The sequence below is a fragment of the Rhea americana genome, unplaced genomic scaffold (assembly GCF_003343005.1).
Source record: "Rhea americana isolate MKP2758 unplaced genomic scaffold, rheAme1 scaffold_100, whole genome shotgun sequence".
Lineage (NCBI taxonomy): Eukaryota > Metazoa > Chordata > Aves > Rheiformes > Rheidae > Rhea > Rhea americana.
Window position 1 is genome coordinate 1,035,095 of NW_028185040.1, and position 19,162 is coordinate 1,054,256.

At 39.2% G+C, this 19,162-nt stretch overlaps 1 protein-coding gene across 6 annotated transcripts in view; it reads left to right on the plus strand.

Annotated features, from left to right (window-relative positions):
- PDE1C (phosphodiesterase 1C) overlaps nt 1–19,162 on the plus strand; it is a 359,821-nt gene that overhangs the window by 237,918 nt on the left and 102,741 nt on the right. For all 6 annotated transcript variants that reach the window (XM_085303991.1, XM_085303982.1, XM_085304009.1 and 3 more), the window contains 4 exons: nt 2,096–2,212; nt 3,579–3,719; nt 12,418–12,518; nt 14,236–14,364. In XM_085303991.1, coding sequence (XP_085160117.1) covers nt 2,096–2,212; nt 3,579–3,719; nt 12,418–12,518; nt 14,236–14,364 — 488 coding nt within the window. The remainder of the gene's footprint in view (nt 1–2,095; nt 2,213–3,578; nt 3,720–12,417; nt 12,519–14,235; nt 14,365–19,162) is intronic.

Here is a 19,162-nt window from a genome sequence, read left to right on the forward strand (position 1 = left end):
CTTTTCTGTGGCTTGGGCCACAAATCATCTGCAGAGAAACCTGACCCTGCCTTCAACATGCGGGCTCCACACAACTTGTAAAATCAACTCCTCTGCAAGCAGATGATTTACGGGGATAGGTGGAAAAATCTTGTTGAAAATAGAGCTGAATCCTCAGCATCCTTGATGTTCACTGACTTTGAGACACCAATTMGCTTCTCCTTGGACTGTGCTATTTCAAGAGGCATACGCAGCTGTGGGTAATCACTACTATGGGTGTAGCAAGGTTGTCAGGATCAGCCCACGGTGGAGAGGGATGGTACCAAAATACATTGGTCTTGTTCATTACATAAGTCCTGTAACTATGCTAACTTATGGATGACTGACTTCAAAATTCAGTCGTAGTCCTTTGCATTTGACCTTAAGTCAGGTCCTCACCTGGAACAGTRTAGTCATAGTTCCACAACTGTGATGACATACAGTGAAGGTAGATTGGCCTTTRAGAGCTTGGTAGAGAAATGTTATTTAGTATTTTTAGTATTGCTAAAAAAGATGATTTTTTTTTTAGATGGCCTCTTATGTCTTAATAATTCTCTACCTAAGATGACATCTAGCCACCCCCATCTCTTGCATTGAGAGTCAAAGCCAGCTGTACACATGCATATATAAAATGCAGTCATTTTTCTTTCATAGTGAAAGTGCCTTGAGGAAATAGGAGGCAGCCTGCARCAGAGATTGAAAGTGGAGAGAAACTTCAATTTATAGATGTCAATCTTTAACATTCATTTTAAGTAGAGCCATTTGGATATGCACAAATATGTCCCTGCTGAAGCACATCAAACTTTTCAGCAGGCCAGAGAGATTAAGAGCTGGCTCTGTGCCAGACACAGCTGTGCTGTTGATCTGTATATTTTCCTTCTAGCAGTAACTCCTCATGCACCTTTACTTGTTGTTGCTAGGAGGAGGAGGGAAAGGTTCATGGGATTTCAGGAACATCCTATTCTGAGATTAAGGAGCTAGATACCTTATCTTGCCAGATAATGAATGCTGCCRGTTCCCACAGCCTTCCCTAAGAGCTGAGACTGAACTCAACCTGCTGCAAGTAGGTTTATACCTTATAGTTTAGCTATATGAGCTGGGAGTTGCACTTTTCCTGCTCAGTCTCTTGACTGGCCACCCCCAACACTAGTATGTCATTTACAGCCGAGTGAAACTCTCCCAATTGGATTTAGATATTTACACTTATATTATAAGGGTTATTTTTCATATCAGTGTTAGCCCTTAATGTAATATTATTGTGATTTTTCTTCTCCTCAGTAATTTTCTAAAAGCACCAGGGAATTCACATCACTTTAAAAATGTATAAAGAAAATTAGGTGTATGCTATCTTTGGTCAATTGTAGCTGCAATTAGCACAATTTAGAATTAATATTAAAATCAGAAGGAACTTTGGGTAAAGCAAGACAGTCCTTCTAGTTTGGCTGACTGAGTAACAATGGCAAAAATATGACCGCAGGTGATGGTGTTTTCTTTACTGCAAAGAAACTATCATCTTGTTCTATTTTTAGTACTAGTGAAGCACTGAAGTGCTTTTCTCACAATACAAAGTTGCAAGAACTCTTTAGAGACAGCAAAATTTACTTTAGTATCATTAAAAAGTACATCTTCATTATTCCAGTTTCCTTCAATATAAATATTGTTTTCCTAGACATAGCACATGGGTAAAGGGGCAGAGAAAGATAAGTTCAGCCCTATGGAGGCATCCCAATGTTTCAAATACTAAGCCAAACCATGATTCTTGCATTTTTGAATTTAGCCTTTGCTGATTAAATTCAAGTAGGGTGAATCATTGTGGTTAGAATAAACAAGCAGATGAAATAAGTGTTCTGAATGGAAGCTTCTTAAACTGCAATCATGCAATACTGAAGAGTAAAATTCTCTACATTAGTTAAAAGTAATTGAATAAGTTAAAATAAAACTATACACTTACATCCTCTCCCTCTTTGCCCATCAGATGATGCTCCTCCATTTGTAAAAGATTTAAAGTGACAGAAATTGTACTATGATTTTAAAAGGGATGACCATATTAACCCTCTTTCCTTCCTGCCTCTTGCAGAATGTAGACAAGTGGTCCTTTGATGTATTTGCACTAAATGATGCCAGTGGGGATCATGCACTGAAATTCATTTTCTATGAACTTCTCACACGCTACGATCTGATCAACCGTTTCAAGGTCAGTAGTTATAAAATATGTCTCTTCCTCTCAGATTTTATTGAACTATGGTTTCATTCTGCTTTGTTCCATTCAGAATGCAATTTTAACTGTATTTGAGGGATTTGTGCTCACTATAGTTTCCCCTTAAGTGTTAAAATAATCTTATTTGCAGTAAACAGGACTAAATGTTATTTAATTGCAGTGGGACACCATGAAGAAGGATAGGTTCCAAACAGGCTTTCCCATTGAAGTCTATGGAAAATATTACACTTGATTCTGTGGGAATGATGGTGTCATTCCCTGGAGATTCATAAGCATCTCAAACATGTATGCAAAAAAAAAAAAAAATGAGAGCTTGGCTTGACAGAGAAGTTGCCAGATCCAAATGCTTTGTATCTTTTACTGCAGTTTCAAACAGGCTTGACTTTGGATCAGGAACACATTGTTCTCAGAAGATCTTTTCCACTGTCCCCAYCCAAATACTCTATTATTCCTTTCTCCACTAATGCTTATCCTCTCTGGGGTTCCCCACTCATTTTGGCTGGAAAGGATTTATAAATATCTCTGACATCTGTACATCTTCAGAAACTGCCTGTGTGTGATCAGAAACATCCAAAGATGATAGCTGGTCAGAACTGCACCCTCCCACGATACAGTTAAGGGTAAAAGAGTGCCATTCTAGCTATAGAAGTATCAGAGTTTACGATATTTGCAGTTTAAGTAGATGAAATAAGCATTGGAGAACACATGTTGCCAGTTGCATTATATATGCAGCTGACACCCTCTGCATAGCGTTCTCCCTAGAAATCCTCTGAATTTCATTTTCTCTGGTGTGCACAGTGGAGAAGACACATGGCAAGCCCATAAAATGTGTCAAGGCTGGATTTGGCAGTGAAAAGCCAGAGGTCTGATAAACGACACTTCTCTTAGCAGAGTATCTGAGATCTGCTCTATTGTGCGTTTCATTAAAAAATCTGGGATGTGAATAGTAAAGCTGTGATATGTACCAGTGGGGTGTGAGGGGAACAGATAGACAGTTGTGACCTGGTTGGGRTATTTCTCCAGGGGCAATCAATCAAGTACTATCTATTACTTTTCATACTGTGTGTATCTTCCAGCTGGCATTTAGTAGTGTACTGACTTGTGTGTGTTTATGTGTGGGAATGATTCATCCATACTATAATTATGGATAGGAAGTTCCAGTTTGAGGAAGTAAATTTGATTCACTGTCTCTTGAGCATCTCTTTAAGGTATTTTAGGGTGTTATTTGTTTGTGAAATACAAACATTTCTTTAGGGTCTCTGATATTTGGAGGCTCTCTCCCCCTCAAAATGCTAGCAATTAAAGAATTATTTCATTTTTAACTTTGTGCTGCTTTTCTTAGATCCCCATTTCTGCACTGGTCTCCTTTGTGGAAGCTCTGGAGGTTGGGTACAGCAAACACAAAAATCCTTATCACAACCTAATGCATGCCGCAGATGTGACACAGACGGTCCATTACCTCCTATTTAAGACAGGCGTAGCGGTAAGTACAGGRGTTGGCATCCTGAATGCATAATGAGATTACAGCAGTTTTTGCTCACTAAGGAGATTATGATTATCCACAGTAGAACCCATTTGCACTATCGACAAACTTAATTTGATATGGCTGTTCTAATGAAAAGTAGATGCTTAAAATTATTTAGAAAAAGAAGGTGAGTGAAGATGCTGATAACTTTTAACTGTGATCTGAGAGAGCATGAATGAGCCAGAAGRTAAGGAGAGAAACGAGAAATCCAGGTGTGATTCTCCACTCGGCTACAGCTCTCCTGGGTGATTCTGGCAAGTCATTTTTGTTGGGATTCATTTAAACTAACTTGATCCACATAGAAGCAAAATGTCTACCTTTTTTTTTTTATTATTTTATTTTATTTATTTTTACCTAGTGGAGCCAGGCAGTACCTCTAGAGGACAATTCATTCCACTTATCTGAGAATGACATGAACCATCTGGAGRTGCTGATCTCCATTCATTCCCTACAGCGATGGCAACCGAACTGGTTTACATAGAGCACCTGCAGACAGTTGAAGTCTAGGAAATGATTCCTCCTTTTGTTTACGTTATACCTCTGTGTTCCACCTCTGAAGTGGAAATARTATCTCAAGATTCTTATAAGTGCTGTGTAACCCAAAAGATGCGGCTTTCTCATAAACTCACTGACAGGAAGGAATAAAATGCTTAAGAGAAACAGACACAGTGCCTTCCCACAGCAGTTGTGGAGACAAGTAGTAGAAATACGTGTGAAGAGAGATTAGACGAAAAAGGGAGGATAGATTCTGCAGTGGTGATAGATGTTGTAGTCTGGATTCAGCTGGTAACTTAGAAGGTTCCTGAGCGACTCAATGGGGAGAGTAAATCATAGGGAATATTCAGTGTGTACAGGGCTTATTTGTCATTCTCTCCCATCTTTTTAATCCTGTCTACTGTCAAAGACAGAAAAGCGAACCAAATGACTTAGTTTGATCCAGTATGGCAGTTTGTTTCACCCTATCACTCACTTCTGTTGCCTGGAAAATAATCTGTCCTTGATCTTTGCATTGGCAAAAGAAACCTGTAAAAGGGAGGTGAATATATTCAACATTTTGCAATGTTATCTGTTGTTACATTGTGGTCATTAACTGGTTGCTATCTTTGTGACTGGTACTTTAATACCTACAATTCTATTGGATTGTGCTTTATTTTACTGAAATACRTTCACTTATAACTTTTCAAAAGTAGCCAAAGCAAGCACCTGTGGTTGGAYGTGCAGGGACTCTGTAATGCAGTGCACAGATTTGAACCCAAATCAACAGAAGTTCACCATAGCTCATACCTTACTGAATACTTTCCAACTGTTCCAAGCTCTGTTTCTGAGAAGTGTTCAAGAAAATGATGAGGGAAACAAATGGTTGCATGTAACTCTGTCCAAACAATTTCCAACATTGTTTCCTGTGGCGCTAGTATCCTAGGTGTGCTGTAAGACATCACTATAAAAATTTGCAGCCTTCACCAGTCTTAGTAACACTTGGGTCTCTGCCTTTACTTTGGTGACTCCTTTTTCTCCACAAATCAATTAAAACCTTAAATAATGCTGCAGATTAGGCTGTTCTGTGTGATGGAGCCTAGGGCAGAAAAGTGCAAGCTAACAAGATGTAGTGTAACTCCTGATATGTCTATTAGGCCATTTTCAGAAACTATATAGTTGCTTAAACTCAGAAATGACATTTTATTTGCATGGACTACCTTTCTGCAACCCTGTATTGCCACAGTAGTATCACTCTCAGTTCTGAAGCTAAGCTGAGTATTTTTCTCTCAGGAGCAGTGTGCTCCAGTGCCTCCTGTGAACATGTCYTGAGTCTGCTGTTCAGTGTAGATTGGGTAATAGTGGTAATCCTTATAAAGCCTGATTCCTTTCAGATATATGTCTTCACAAACCTTATCTGGACTGCYTGATTCTGACCTAAATTATGTCAGTTGCTCCTGATTTTGTCTGAAATAAATAGGATTTAACTCAAATTTGCAACTAATACGGACACATAATCAAAACTCTGTGTAAGATCCCAAATTGGTTGCTGCTATTTCTATAGGAATTGGTTAATGAAAATGCACTGAAGACTGTTGTCATTAAGAATATTAAAGTGTTGAGTAATGTGAATTACATTATAATGGTGAACAAATTGATCCTATTCTCCTCCAACAGCTTAAGGACACTTTTCATTTGGGGCTCTGAAAAGTGACTGCATAAAAGCAGGTCCACATGTTCAGCAACGCTCCTGTCTGTGTGTGCTCAGAATTGCCTTTTTCTACTTTGCTGCTTCTCAGCCTGTTAGCATCTTTGCTGCAACTCAGCTATGAAAGAATGAGTGCTATTTTATTCTAGCTCGTGTTACCTCAGCACTGAATTGGTTTCTTTTAATTTTGTCCCTTCTGCAGGTTGGCTTCTCTTGTTAACAAAGAGAGAACTTGAAGGACATCAATTACATGAGTGAGCAATAACATAGTTGGGATTTTTTTCTCTCCAAGAGAAAGAGATGCTGTGGCAGGTAGAAAAAGCATAGGTTTTGCATATGTACATAGCAAGCTTGCTATGAAATMGCTGAGGTGCACCTACGCTGTCAGTTTAGTGTGTTCCTTGGTTTGCTGCAGATCACTGGCTCCAGTCTCTTGTGCCAGATAAATGCTCATTCACTCCATGGCTCCAAACAGAAGTAAAACAGATAGTTGGTGTTCATTAGAAACAAGGTGTTCATCCATGGCATGCTCCTTACTTGTTGTGGAGTTAAAGATGTTAAAGCCASATGAGCTAAGGAGCGCACAGAGCTATTTTTTTCTGCACAGACAGTTTTCTCAGGAAAGCTGCTGTTTCATGATTGATTCCTACCATTCAGGTGAAGCTTTTTTGCCMGTCTGGTAAACTAGAGATGTGTTGATGCTTTATGCATTTTGGCAAAGAAAACTCTCTCGTATATCTTCCTCTTCWGTTAAAACTGTATAATAAGGCAACCAATGGGAGATTTAGTTTATGGATTTTTTTATCACCCTAGGAGTAGTCTTAGTTTAAACACTGTTAGCTCTCACTCTTAATCACCTCATTTTTAAGARTGCTTTTGTGCCCTGTTAGGACAGGGTGTGGACTTGAGCTGTTCATGAAAGAGTGCATGGGAATTTTCTATCATCTTGATGGTTTCTTCATATTTTGCAACCTCTGTGTTACAATGCACAGATTATTTGTATGGATATGTTTGACTTCCTTCCCAATAAATTGTTCAGAGCCCAATTGTAACTATTTTAAACATTTTTCTGGTGAGAACTTAGTGCTGGTAAGGCTATTGACTTGCAATTGAAAATGGTATTATACAAAAGCTGTAAGGCATAAGGTAAAAGGCAAGGGAAGGAAACAGAGCAAAACAATTATGATAATAATAAAACTCTGTTTCCTTTTTCACATCATTGGACTGCTCATTACCTACTCATTGGTTTCAGGCAAGAGATGAAAATGATCAAAACGATTTATGATCAAAATATTAATAAGCAACCTAAATTCTTGGCTATCTGAAGTTGGCTGTATATGTTTCAMTGTCAATCCTATGTTTCATTCAGTCTAGGACAAGATATTTATTCTCTAGCCYGACACTTACTCACTTATAGTGCCACCAAATCTGGAAAGATTTGCTTAGTTTTCTGTGTCCTTGCTCCATTCAACTTCCTTGGACGTAAGCTCATGTTATTGAATTAAAAGCATATTTTTGTTTGAATGTGAAGAAAGGCTTTGGAGAAAACAAAAAACAAAGCAAGCTTTTCCTTATTACTTCTCTACTTTCTCCTTTTTCCTGGCTGAAAAATCTTTAGGAAATAAGRGCCAAGTAAGGATTATAGGCCAGTCATTTTTTTACAGTGGAACCAGTGCCTGTGAGCTCCCACTGACCTACCTAAGGGAGATGATGATAAGAACAGCATCTGACTGTAACTCCCCCCTCCYCCCATACTAAAGATTTCAGTGAGAAGGAGAATAATGTGCCTGCCTGTATCAACTTCATATAGCTGATAATATCATACAGGTATAATCCTTCTGTTTTCGTCAGCTTGCATTATTTCTTGTTTTCTTGGGTGCAAATTTAGGTTTTGTGTTTTAAAGATTTGAATATTTTTTATTGAGTCAAGYTATTTAAGAAATCACTCTAGAATTATCATATGAGTAGAATAGTACTGCTTCTCCATTTTCTCCTTCCTGAATACAGGACTGAGTTTGAATCATTGGGGATAGAGGAGAAGGSAGTTCTCTGGCCTTATAATCCCATTGTTAATGCTGGAAGTGAGAGCTGAGTTTGCCTGCCTTTTCACCATATGGCAATAAAACATATATGTTCAGTGCTATACTTATGCACAGTTTCAGAGTGACTTTAAAGAAAGGGCAGCCTCTTTCATCTTTGATARTATAAAATATATTTCTTTAAAGGTAAAGGGGATTAAATTATTTTAGTTTATTTGCTTCCACTTTTATGCACAGTGATTCTGCAATATAAAGGGATTAGCTCAGGCTAAAAGACAGATCATTCTGAAGGTATGTCATGTTAAAATATTAAAGGCCTTTGAATGTTATTATTATCATTAAATATAGCCCAGTAATATCTCAGTGGAAGCACCTATTGCAAACAGTTTCTGTGGACTGTTTAGCCAAGGCTGCTATGCAACATACAGGTTCCACTATACTACAGATATAACGTGTAGACAGTAAAGGCAATTCCAGAAACAAGYGTTCACGTTTTCAAGTGCTAAAGTTGGTCAGAGCAAGAGTATCAGCTCTATCTCAGACTTCAATCTGACTGAGAAGCAAAACCAAGGTAGAGAGAAATATCTATCTTCAATTCTTTTTGTAATGTGTTTTGGTCATCTCAATCTGGCAACAACTGCACAAACCTGTTGTCCTTTAGAGTATATCTTCTGGGATTTTCTCTTTCTCTCATACATTTAACTATGTCCATTAAATTATCTATGTCTGTGCTTCTTTCAAAGTCGTCTGTTGTTGGGGTGCTTGATGTTTGAAGTGACAAATACAAAAGGAGTCGGCAGTGTTGAAATACTTTCTTTTTTAGGGTCTCTGGAATATTTTTTCCAGGGGGAAACAGTGTTCTAGAATATGTGCAGAGGCCAGAGAATAAGTATATTCCAGATCTACACCTATAAAGGGGAACTGAGAATTTCTGTATATTCAGGCCCTGAAGTCTGAGTCATTCGCCTGAGCTGAGGTCTTTGCTTTTGTATTTCTGTTGTTGTAATAAGCTACGCACAGACTAAGTATCCCATTCAGACCATTATGTGGAGTTGCACTCCAGAGGATGTAGAGATGTGTCTACTGTTTCCCAGGAGTAGTTGTTCCCACAGCCAGATTATGTGTGACTTTTGGTTTGGGATCTCCTGTAGCACAATAAAAAAGCACTCTTCTCCTAACAGGAACAAGGGGCTCGCAATACAGGGTGCCAGCAGTGATATTTCAATGTTGCTTAGATTTCAACTTTGCAATATTTTGGGTTCTCTCATAAAAGTATTGTTGAAAGAGAATTTGGAATTCTTCCTGATGTTTTTCTTTTGGAGGATTAGTACACAAGCACAAAATGTAGGAACCCTTTCCAAGAGCTGACATCCTTTTGCTTGCTTAATACTTCTTTCCTTTACTTAACTCTGTTGTTCACTGTGATTATTATTTTCTTTCATATTGTTTTCTGATTAATCTCAATAATTATTTGGAATTACCTTATGATTCTTTTGTGAATCCACACAATGAGGTGCAAACTGAAAAGCTTAAGTGTTTTTTCTCTGATACTGTCAAGAACTACAAGAGAACTTTTCATGCAGTGAGCCTGTAAAACTGCGGAAGTGCAGGATTTCTGTCACATCGGTTTGTAGCAAAGTGGGAAGAGAGCACCCTCTCTCCCCTAGACTATTATGATTAATAAGCAGATAATCATGAGCCTATGGGCTCTGAAACTTTTAACTACTTTGGAACAAAAGATAGTAAAGTCTGGGAAAAGAAATAGGCTAATTATTGCTGTCTTTGCTTTGTAGTATTTTCTTGGAAAGGCATTCAATTCATTTTGTTAGATTTGGAAACTCTAGTCCTCCTTTTSCTTTTTCTTTTTGTATACATCGACCCTTTTGTTTACATGCCAGTGACTTGCCTTAATAGCTAATTCTTCATATTTATTATATGTTTTTGAAAGACAACCATGCCTCATTACTCTATTCTTGTTCTCAATTTGGAAGCCAATACTTGCTCTTTCATGCCATTCCTCCCAACCCCCCCATCGTCTCTGAAGATTTTGTTCTGGCTTGTTTTTGTCAACCCTTTAGAAATGAAAAACATTCACATTTCCTTGCTGCCTTCCCCTGCGACAGTGTCCTGCTGCTTTCTCAATCATTCCTGATGGCTTTGTTCTTTAAAACTAGCTTTCTGTTCTGCAAGGTGAAGTCCATCACAGGCTACTAAAAAGTAATATTGCCACTTTGATGGAGATTGCATCCATCCTCTGCAGGCTCTTTGCCATCTTGTTTATTTTTCCTTGCAAAGTTGTAGCTGAAAAGGAGACTAAAACGTTCCAATTATTTACCAGCTATTTTTCCTCCTATTACTCACAAGCCTATTTTGACTCCGTTATTTAAAGTGATTTGTTTATTATTCACAGTTCACGATGGTAATCCCAGTCTGCACTCTGTGATCTTTCCCAAATACTGTAATGATATCTAAGTCCTCTCCTCACATGTGTTCTACGCTGTTTCAATACCTACATTACCCTGATCATCTTCAACACAGAACGCTTGATGGGGCATCCAGGTTAGTTAGCGTTTTTCCTATATATCCAGGCAGTGTCCTAAGAGACAACACAGGAGACCTCAAGCCCAGAGCTCACTACCTCACTGCCATTTTAAGGTTGGGACACAAGGTCCTGTTGGCATGGGACTTGCCAGCTGATGCCCAGAAGGACTCAAGTTGCAGTTGCATTAGATTGTCTGGCTAAATGAGTTATAGTATGTATGTGTAGGTAATACTGATTTGCTCTGCCTGTCCCTAGGTGTTGGGCCTGACTTTTTTTTCTCTTGTTTGCACTGCCTCCATTTGGCAAATGGTAGAGCATGGCTGGGAAGTTGAAGCCCAGATTTGCTGTATGCAGCTGATGTGTATTTTTGCCTCTTATAGTTGACAGAAGGTTGGTATGTGAAAGTTGAAATCATGTCCTTCATCAGCTGTAAAACATTCCCCATTCACAAGTAACTCCGGGAAATAGAAATGCAGTGGAAACTTGTCTACAAGTGCTCTCCTTTCGTGTCCTGGACAAATTCTGTAAAAAAGAGGAGATGGTTTAGTCTCTGTGTCTACTGATTTCTTGATTTTTCCCTGCTTTCCTTTCAATAATAATAATAATTAAAAAAAWTTTTTTTTAATGAGCTACTTCGATGATGATCAGTGGTTTTGAGAAAAATATCTGTGGCAAGTATCTTCAAACTGAAATCTTTAATGCGGAGGCTTGCTTTATTCTTGAGCTACATGGCTACCTCAGAAAAAGGGGCTAGTTCAGGCATTAAGGTGACAAATAAGTATTGTGATTGCTGTCATTATGCAGAAATTACCATGGAAGGGAGGAAGAGAGCCAGATAGGTCACTCTATGCAGAACCCCACAGATACTGATGGTTAACCCCAACATGTGGTTAACAGAGCAATGGTGTCCCTAAGCTATAGTAAACATCTGGAGTGAGTTTATGAAACCATACTGTCTTTACTGGATTTTAAATTAAAAGGCATTTCATACATGAAGCTCTATGAAAATGCCTGCAGTTTGACGGTGTGCTGTTGTTACCCAAAATCCGTGGCAACCACTGTGGTAAAGGTTACCTCCAAAATGCAGGAGCATTTTATAAAAGTATTTTCAATATCTAAAGAATCTAGAGTCTTTGTCTCTGATATACTTGATCTTAACAGCACTTCTAGCATGTTACTGGTGGAAAAACAGACATAAGTTGATTGATTGATTGACTCAGAGAAAAATCATTAAAAGCATCTGAGTCATTTAGAAGTCTAAGTCAAAAGCAACTTAAGCATTGAAAAATGAGATTTTGACTAGGCAATTAGGAAAAAAAAGACCTCAGGGCTTTCTCCGATGTTTCTCTAAATTATAAGTAAATAACAAGACATACATCTTGTGAGACTGTGTTCCCTATTTTCCTCATGATTCAGTGACTCACAAAAGCTCTTCTAGTTATTGGAAATAAGTGACATTCTTCTGTATTTGAGGGTCCACTACCCAAATGATCAGAGCTGAAAATGTATACTCTTGGTGGTATGTGGATACCTACATATGTATCATCAAGTTCTACTTGAAGAACCTTGATTTTCTTGAGGATTCCCTCTCTCTCTTCCTCCCACTTTGCTGTCTAAGAAGGGCAAATATTACCTCTCTGTCTCAAGCCTTATTATTTCCTGAAACCATCTTGCTGAAGTTCAATTTATTTAGACGAAGCTTCAGGAAAAACACTGGTTCAGCTTTCATGTATCAGCAAGAGAAGTTTGCTTTGGAACAGCTGGCAGGCTGCAGGGAAAAGGCAATGATGTGCAGTGTTGACTGTCAGCAGGGGATAGTTTGCCTTAAAAGACAAAAGCCTTAATGCCTGGGAAAATGACAGCTTATCTGATTGCTCTGTAATCTCTTTACAGCACTGGCTGACAGAGCTGGAGATCTTTGCTATGATCTTCGCAGCTGCCATCCACGACTATGAACACACTGGAACCACCAACAACTTTCACATCCAGACACGGTGAGGCTRTTGTAAATCACTAGGAAGGGATGGGAAATGGAGGGGAAAACCTATAGCGAATAGCAGCACAGCTGTACAGAAATGCAGAAGCTTTTGCTTGAAAGTGTGAGAGGAGGAAAGTTCACTTCCTCACGCTGCATTTAGTTTTCTCTTCCTTAGCCATTTACAATGAAATACAGATATTCTAACTTCCTGAGCATTATTTTATATTAATAATCAGGAAAAGGGAAAGTCTCAAAGTATTTCCATGTAATTCACCAAAGACAAATTGCTGATGATCATTATAATGGTGGTGTAGTTTTGGAGAAGATTCCTTACTTCAAGAGTATTTCTCCTGGTTGAATTTTAAGAATCAAACATTTACTGCATAAATCAGATACTCCTCAATATCTCTGTGCAGTAGTGAATACCAACATTACACACTGATACTGTTTTTACTTCGTGAAATATCACACCTGCAGCAAGGGCATGTGTTTACAGTTAACTGTTCAGTGGTAAGTTATTGCACTCATATCACACTTACTTTTTAAAGCTTTGGAAATTGCTGGTGAGTAGTTAGTTGATCACAGACTGGACTGGGCCGGCATTGTTTTGGAACTAAGAGATGAAGAAGACAGCGACATTCGAGCATATGCAAAGACTGTGACATGTCTAGTTCTGGTGATAACTGAGCACCTAACATCTGTGTATTATTTTGATAGTGTGAATCTATTGATGCCAGTAACAAAACGAGATGTCCTCARCAGACAATGGACAGACTTGGGCGTTTCGAAGACACATTTCATCTTACTCTTAATTAGATGTCTAGAATGTGTTAGCTGAATCATGCTGTGTATCACAGCTATCTAAAGGCTGATAAGGATGAACCACACATATGCTCAGTGAAGCTTGGGAACAGTGACAGGCATTTCTGTCTCTGTTCTAGGGCTAGGCACACTCATAGTCCTTACACTTCATGCATGCAAGAATTAGGGATCTAATTTAATTCCTGTAACATCAGAGGGTGTAAAATGTCAGAGGAGAAAAACTCCTCTCTGGGAAGCAGAACTGAGTGGAGTCTATAATAGACTACACTCACCTAGAATTGCTGTTAACTTCCAGCAAGCACTTCATCTTCAGACCAGTTCAACCATTCAGCAATTTCAGATCCATGCTCTGGAGCTAAAAATAAGGCGTGAGATACCTTTGGTCTTACTCTGTCCCAATGGCAATTGCGTTTCTGTACAGCACAGTCTAATGCATGGATGATAGAAGGCAGTTCAGTTATATCTTGTTTACAGCTGGTTTGCTGTGCTGGAAACAGTATTGGGACACATCTTGCAATTGCTTCCTTGGACTCAGTCAGGCTTCAATATGAAAGTAACATACACAAGAGCTGGAAAAGAACCTGGTGATTCAACCTCAAGTCTATGCATCTCTCACAGTCAGAAAGTTCTCAATATCTTTTTTTTTTATTATTTTTTTTAATATGTGAAAAAGAGACTAGGTGAGTCTCAGCTGATGAGGTAGCTTCATGGCGAATTTTGATCTTTAATTTTCCTTTACTGAATAACAGCAATGGACAAAGTATTACAGGTGCTCCTAAAATGCTAGTGTCTGTGCAATAAGAACTAATCTTTGTAGCTGATCAAGGGAAAATTTCTGAATGTGAGACTCTAGATATGGAAGAAATATAACTTTTCCTGTGTTTTTTTTTTTTTTTTTTTTGAAATGCCAGGTCAGATTCAGCCATTCTATATAATGATCGTTCTGTGCTTGAAAATCACCACGTTAGTGCAGCGTATCGTCTTTTGCAAGATGATGAAGAGATGAATATTTTATCTAACCTCTCAAAGGATGACTGGAGGTAAAAATGAACATGGTGGCTGCTTAGGAACATTGTGGCATTGCCATGAATTGTTATTGCCTTGTTTGAATGGTAATATGCGTTACTGCGTATTGCACATTAGTATTGTTATTGCTGAGGCAAAAAGAGCTTTAAAAAGTGTTTATTTCTGCTTTTGGTTTTCATCTCTTGTAGTTGTGAGACTAAACTCAGAGACCATGAATTATAACATACAGTGGGACTCTCATGTGATTTCGAAGTCTCAGATGCACCCTGTACGCGATCAGGTTGTGAGTGAGTGTAAAGGTGGCCTGCTTTTCGTTCCTGCTAAAGCATAAGCATAACCTGTATCTACTTTGAGGCCCCCTTTACTCTGCCTGAAAATTATAAGTGGGACTAAATGAAAATAAGAATCAAGTCCAAGGAGCTATAAATCAGTGTAAAATATATCCCAAGGTGATGTAAGAAGCTGTAACTCAAAATAAGCCTTGTGAAACATATAATTTATGTGCAAAAATCAGCCCATGGCTTGTTTTTTAAGAGCAGATAATTCAGGCTGATGGGGCTTTCTTTTTTTGTGTTTTTTCTGGGCTCCAAGGAGCAGTATTTTAAAAATAACCCAGTGTGCTAGACAGGAAGAATCCTTTTCCATAGGAGGGAAAGTATCTTGTACCATCTTATGTAACGCTCRATGCCTCCTGCATACATTTAAACCAGACACAGCACTGAGCAGTCAATTCTTGTTATTTTAATGGGAACTGGAGGACCTGAGCCCTTCTCGGGGATCTAGCTTCTGGTGAGTTGGTCTGCGAAGACTTTGCTTTCTAGTTGCTTTGGCTTGAATTTCCTGTGTATTTCAACTTATGAACAGGGTGGACAGTGACATGATGCTCTAGATGGCTGCCAGAAATAAAACCCGGGATCTGAAGTGGCTGGTTGCAGTCAGTAGGAGTGTTGCGGAGGAGTGGCCTGAGAAATTCCTCCCCCCTCCCCCAATATAGAAAATAGGTTCATGGTGGGCAGCAAGCAGGAACTTAAAAAAAAATCTGCATTGAGGTGTTAAAAATTTAATTTGTTTTTTAGCTACAACTGGTAATGCCTTGTCAAATACTGGTAGCAAATTACTGCCTCCTTTTATGTTGTYGGGGGAAATGCAAGGAACTAACTGGCTAGACACAGCGGCCTTAGAGGCACTGTCTAACTGAGAGCAGTGGAGCAGCTGCTGGAGACCACTTCATTGCATAGGCGCTGTCTTCAGGGAAATGGTCTGCTGTTGTTGCTTGAATCGCAACTAGCTTCAGATGTTTCTCGTTAATTCCATAGTGTCAAAATGTGCACGCTGCTGAGGTMGGTGCTTATATTTGAAGTTTCACCGGTCTCTTTTGAGAAATATGGTAACTGCCTGGACTAATACGGAGTGATTTGGATTGCTTATTTGTTTTCCCCCWAGTAGGGCCGCATTATTTTGTAGCTGCTGATCAAGCAGCAGCTGCAGAATAAAGGCCATTATCTGGGTGTGTGCTAATGCCAAAATGCTGTGATTTTTGTATGCCTTTGCCTTTGCCTGCCACTTTGAAATCCCATAGGCAAATGTTTGGGAAGYACTGAAAACATCAGCTGAATTCAGCAGGATCGGAGGTGTTGAGAAAAAAACAAGAAGCCCCAAAGTTTCTTGGACTGGCACTCAAAAGCAACACCCTCTATATCAAAGGATGCTTTTAGAAACTACAGGAGTTTTTTTTGTAGACATACTTGATAGATCTCTTTGAGCAAAAGGCCCAATGGCTGTTTTTGGAAAGTATATTCTAAAGTGCCTTTTAAACTGAGGGCCCATTAAAGTCTGATGTTATTAGTAAGAGAAAARCTGAAGATCAGGACATTTCTCAATCCTAGATGTACATGTGTGGATTTGGTTTGTTTTGTGATATTCAGTCATCTAGTTAGGGAGTGTATTTTCAGGAAAGAAATGTGGAAAATATTGGCTAGATTTTATTGTGGAAAAACAGATGGGCACAAGTTTTGTAGGGTAAGCTGTTGAGCCTGAAAGTTACCTTTTGGGTTATAGTCAGGGAGAAGAGATGAAGGCTTACTTGTGTTTAAACTACATTTTATTCTCTGTTTTAAAAACCTCTGCTGCTTATTAAATATTTGAAAGTCAGTTGAGTTGCCTTATTTGATGAATCCCATTTGCACAAGTCATCAACAAGTAAATGAAGAAATTATAACAAAAACAGATCACACTGAATTAAGAAAATAAACTCCAAGTGAACAGATGCTTTCCAAGACACTGTTGTAGATGTCATTTCTGGCACTGTATTTCACTGTTAATAATTTCCATGCAGTTTATTGAAGCAGAGCATATTTAGTGCAAGCCCTTTACTGTCAAGTACAGGATTAAAAAGGCATCTGGAAAATGTTTAGCTCCTTAACTCTATATCAGAATATAGCTTTGGGAAGTAACCTTTAAAGCATTACTAAATTTGTCAGTAAAGCTGCTTGGGGTTTGGTCCCTCAGATAATTCTGAGCACTCCATYTCAGTCAATGTTATTCCTTTGGAGACTGTAGAGTCAAACCTTGAATGGTTTTGTCTAAAGACAGCTTTGCTCAGAGCCTTCATTTGTACATAATACCAGATGCATGGCTGTATAATCGAGGATAGGCACRTGCATCATCTGAATGTTACATCTTCAGTGACTATCAGCCGTTGAAAATATTTCCTGGAGGCAGCATTCTTCCTTCATCTGTTAGCTTCCAGGAGAATAAAGAATTGAGACCTCAACTGGACAAAATGGACAAAATCTGCAGATCGCCCTGTTGGTTCCTAGGGTATGGATTAGATGATCTGAAACAACCTTTTCCTGTCTATTTCTCATGAGTTCTTGGGAGTGCAACTCCTGCACTAGGATGCAGCACCRCGGTGAGAAATGMTTCAGTCCAGCRTAGGGCTACRAAGATGATCYGAGGGCTGGAGCATCTGCCCTMTGAGGAACGGCTGCGAGAGCTGGGYCTCTKCAGCCTGGGGAAGARAAGACTGARGGGGGATCTTATCAATGTGTACAAGTACCTKAAGGGAGGGTGTCGAGGGGACGGGAACAAACTCTTTTCAGTTGTCCCRTGTGACAGGACAAGAGGCAATGGGCAGAAATTGAACCACAGGAAGTTCTGCCTGAMCGTGAGGGGGAATTTCTTYMCTGTGAGAGTGAYGGAGCACTGGAMCAGGTTGCCCAGAGAGGTKGTGGAGTCTCCTTCTCTGGAGATCTTCAGGGTCCACCTGGATGCAACCCTGTCTRACATGCTSTAGGTGACCCTGCTTGAGCAGGGAGGTTGGACTAGATGATCTCCAGAGGTCCCTTCCAACCTTACTGATTCTRTGATTCTATGATACAGAGGACAACTATATCCAAAAAAGRATCCAACAAAGTGATGTAATRTTCCATGAGGCARCATTGGTAAGAAAGATAAAGCCRTGAAGTAATTATTTTAAAGAGCAAATAAAGATATTTTCTAAGATGGACCAATGGAAGATTTGGAAATATTTAGATGTAAAGTCAACTACAGTTTATTTCAGCAATTGATAGTAAAATGCCATAAAAGTGTTGCTGTACTTGCTCATAGGGCTATTTCRGATACCATGTTTTCATGAGAATAATTTGCACAGTATTGGTTAAAAACCAAAACCCCAAAACTGTGACATTGGCCATAGGGTAAGTTATTATRCAGCATGCGACAAAAATAAAACAGAAAAGTCCAGGTTTGTCTCTTGTCCTRTTGCTTTTCCTGCCCCTGTTCCCTAACAGCCTGCCCTCTCCATCTAAATGTGCCCTTCTCAGATTCTGTAGGGGCTATTAAAAGGCCTGGGCAAATTATCTTATAATTTATTTTCAAATTTGGTAACTTCTGAATGATATGTTATCGATATAAGAATGTGGTGTACCCTAGCTTCTGGYCTCAGGGAAATGTACATTCTACTGCAAGATACAACATCTGAAAATGTAACAAGACATCCTCAAATCCATAATTTGTCAGCTGAGCAGCACAGCCAGATTTGTAAAATAGATTTTGGGTCCACAAAGGACCTTCCTTTAAGGGGACCTGAAAGAAAACYCATCCCCAAGTTAATGTAACTCTTTAGTAGTACAGATCGCTGGGAGACTTTCATGTGACTGCACTTCTGTTGTCACARAACATTGAATTTTGTACCAATATTGGCCTTTTAGCCAACTTGATTTTAGCTCCTCATTTCTCAGGCTACTTTCAAAAATGCAACATTTAAAACATTTCCAAGGTCTTCTGGAGCACAGAAGTCTCTGACACCTTGTAGGAAAGAATAGGCTTTGTAAATGTGTGTGTTCAGTAGAGATGTGTCAGTGTCCCCATGTGCTGGGAGACTAAATAGATACTTTGGTGGTGTACTCTAGGTTGTGTTTGCTCTGGGCTCACAGTTACGTTTCAGCCCAAATTCACCCACACTGGCTTTCACTTTATCTCTGAGTTGGAGTGAACCCGTGGACTTTGCAGTTGTGGGGCTGGAAGTTCTTACTCCACGAGCACTTTCAGTTGCCGTATGCTGGCGCTGCTGCTGAAATAAGCAGGTTTTCCTCTTATGCCTCCTCTTGGCAATGTTGACAAGGCAGGGTTTGTGCCACTGGGAAGTGAACCAGACCAGGGAACTGACCCAGGACTGACAAGAAACAAAAAACAAAATAATGTAAAAAAAGTTTGTTTGAAGCCGTGTCATTTGCTTGAATGCCCTGCCTGGCTATGGAAGTGCTTCTACATAGGRTGGGAATGAGGAACACGGTGGGGAAAGAGCAAGGC